Source organism: Oryzias latipes, chromosome 14, assembly GCF_002234675.1.
Source record: "Oryzias latipes chromosome 14, ASM223467v1".
Taxonomy (NCBI): domain Eukaryota; kingdom Metazoa; phylum Chordata; class Actinopteri; order Beloniformes; family Adrianichthyidae; genus Oryzias; species Oryzias latipes.
The window spans coordinates 7,267,240-7,270,063 of NC_019872.2; the positions used below are offsets into that span (position 1 = coordinate 7,267,240).

Here is a 2,824-nt window from a genome sequence, read left to right on the forward strand (position 1 = left end):
AATGGGGTTCAACCCTGTACTAGAAAGGTGTGCCTAATAAAATGGCCAGTGAGTGTACATCTTCTATTATTTCTTCTGTTTTAAAAAGCACAATTACCCCAGTCATATTGCACTGGTCCCAGAAGATAACTAAGGCTGAGGTTGACACATTAAATGAGCTGCTAATAAGCAGCAACATTTAAGGGGGATTTAATCCCAGCGCAGTGGTTTATACTGTTTAAAGCTGTGATTTACTTGTACAAGCCATTAATCAAAGTCCTTTTGAATGACAAGCAATAGACTTAATTTATTTCCCAAAGGATCCTTGGAGGCATTTTAAAGCAAGTTCAAGAGTTACAGTATTGATTCATCGGGTTAATCTCTATTTCACTGTTAAAGGAAAGGTCTCCGGGTCTTCAGGAGCATTCCAGAGCCGTGGACACATGATAGGTCTGGGTCTTCATCCTCTGCTTCATCTCTCTTATCATCTGACACACAGCCAGAGGGTAGCAGCAGTACACAGCAGTCCAGTCCTCACACACACTTCCCTGTAGACAAAAAATGCAAGACACTAAATTTTGTTTTTTAAATCCGGTCTAATAAAAAATTCTGCCTGTCAGTGTGTTCAAGGACAGCCAGTAGACATCTTTGCCCCCACTGTGAAATATTTATTTGTACGCTCACCTGTATCTTGTAACGCTCCCTGATCCCCACCCGAATGGCAAAAGTGGATCCTGGTAGGAGAGGCAAGCAGAGGCACTCTCCATACTGGTGAGCCAAACTGAGGTCCAAGCAGCATGGCACCAGAGCCCCGAGAAGGCCTGCAAGTGCAGCCAGTGGGGAAGCAAAATGATTTCTTGTCAGATCCACATAGTCTTGCATCAAAACAAACTACAAAACCAGGAAAAGGATGTCAAACTAGTAAGCGGGTATCATCACGCTTTGTGTGATAAAAAGTCAATGTTATAAGAAAAGTTTTTCTGAGTCATTTTTGTATTTTTAAAAGTGATTCAGTCTTTTGTCCAGAAATTTTTGATTTAAAAAAAACTAATGCCACGGCTGTGGAGCATAAAAATACAATGGATTGATGCCTAGTTGTGTTTCCACAACACAAATTAGTGCTGTCAAAATTACAGCGATTGCAGTAAGCGTGTGATAAAGGGAAATATAAAACTGCAGCTGTCGCTGGAGCCTGTCGCTTCACAGTGATGCATTTTGCATCAAGCTTTGACGCACATGGACGCCAATTCTCACGCTGTTTAATTCAGAGAAGGATGGCGTGCTGAACTGAGATGGATGGACTTCTGACTGGTGAATCGAAACCTCTAATAAGACTACAACATCGTGTGAGAGGTGCTCTGGGCAAAAAAAATAGAGAAATTAAGAAGCATGATCCTCTGCAATCACTCAGGTTGTCAACATGACCTCTGCAAGACATGTCAGGTTTAAAAATGAACATTCGAGCCATGGCAAAACAAATTATCATGCGGAACAAGATACCACTTCATCCACAACACCGAGTCCTTGGCTGTCGAGGGAAATAATTTGTGAGGTCACTGTCCAAGCCTCACGTATTGATCGAGAGCTTTAAATTTCACATGTGGTGCTGATCAGATGGGTTCCAACTGTGTTCATGCGATGCAGCGCGCTCGTGTTACATGTCGTCTTGTCTCCCCAGATGTTGAACAGGCCAGTGCTCCAGTTTCCTCCCGTCTGGGTGATGGTGGTGATGGTCGTGGTGGTGACGCCGAGGCCGGGCTGCGTGAGCACGACGTCCTCAACTGCAGGGAGTTTGCTGAATTTGCAGCCATCTTCACTTCCTGCAGTGGAACTCTTCACTTCCTCATCTTCACCGGCAGACGTTTTCCTGATTGATGCCTCTGGCCTGAAATAAGTTAATAAAAAAGATAGGTGCTCTGTGTGTGAAGTTCTGCTTTGAAACAAGAGCAAGACCTCGAAAATCTTTGCATTTCTAATTAATTCTGTGACTTTATTTCCTTCATTCATTTTAATTTTAATTTACAGAAATCAAACTTATATAAAGTTTAATAATAACTGAATGTAAGAGATTTACTGCAGGAGTTTTCAATTAAAAAAGGCCATCTATTGTCTTCCAATCATAATTTATCACAGAGGCACAGAAGAATGAAGTAGCTGTGAGGAAAAAGCTGAGTTACACACAAAAAAAATAGCTGTTTGCTGTAATTCGATTGTGTTCGGTGCTGACAACTGTGTGTGTTGGTAGGGACAAAAACACTTACTGGTCTGTGACTGTTGTCTCCTCCATGACTAGGAGCCACTGGCATCCGAAGACGAGTGAGACAGGGAGGCAAGAGGAGAGTGAGCAACGGAGTCAGCAGCAGTGAGGAGGAGGTGGAGGGGGTGGAGTGACACTCTCCCCGTGTGAGGGTGTGTGTCGGCGCAGATAAGTCAGCAGTCAGATGGCTCGGCCAGAAGCTGCGTGGCCGAGATAAGTCTCGCAGTTGTCTTGTGTTTGAGACCTTCTTTCACTGCCTGCTAAAAACAGCAAATGACGAAAGGGCAGATGCACATCAGGGTGCAGAAGGGGATGAAATAAGGTGGCTGCTGACTTTAAACACACACGTGCCACAGCAGGTCGGGAAATTTGATGTGAAATGATTGCAATCACTTCATATTTACCCACTCAAGCTTGGCAATCTAAGAATCAAAAAGTAAAAGCATAAAACGATTTATTTTAACTAAAATGAAATAAAACGGGCTTGTTGGGGAACGGCGGAAATCATTTGAAAAAGAATGAAAGACGTGTGGTTTCTGTTTGAGAGGGGGCTCATTTTGTGTGTCTACAGTGACTTTTTTTGCACAA

General features: G+C 43.1%; 1 protein-coding gene across 1 annotated transcript; it reads right to left on the reverse strand.

The window, feature by feature from the left end:
- Positions 1-259: 259 nt before the first annotated feature.
- On the reverse strand, positions 260-2,371 carry plac8l1 (PLAC8 like 1). The gene is made up of 4 exons (XM_004076233.3): positions 2,241-2,371; positions 1,638-1,864; positions 664-800; positions 260-527 (listed from the first exon to the last, which is right to left on the reverse strand). The coding sequence occupies exons 1-4, from the start codon at positions 2,264-2,266 to the stop codon at positions 396-398; spliced, it is 522 nt and encodes a 173-aa protein (XP_004076281.1). The 5' UTR covers positions 2,267-2,371; the 3' UTR covers positions 260-395.
- Between the last annotated feature and the right edge of the window lie 453 nt (positions 2,372-2,824).

Bases quoted from the DNA above. Each gene is read 5' to 3' on its own strand.
- plac8l1 (XM_004076233.3), bottom strand. From the start codon at position 2,266: ATGGAGGAGACAACAGTCACAGACCA. The intron at 1,865-2,240 runs GTAAGTGTTTTT...AACTTATTTCAG, and splicing joins GAGACAACAGTCACAGACCA to GCCAGAGGCATCAATCAGGA. The intron at 801-1,637 runs GTAACACGAGCG...CTGCACTTGCAG, and splicing joins CTGGGGAGACAAGACGACAT to GCCTTCTCGGGGCTCTGGTG.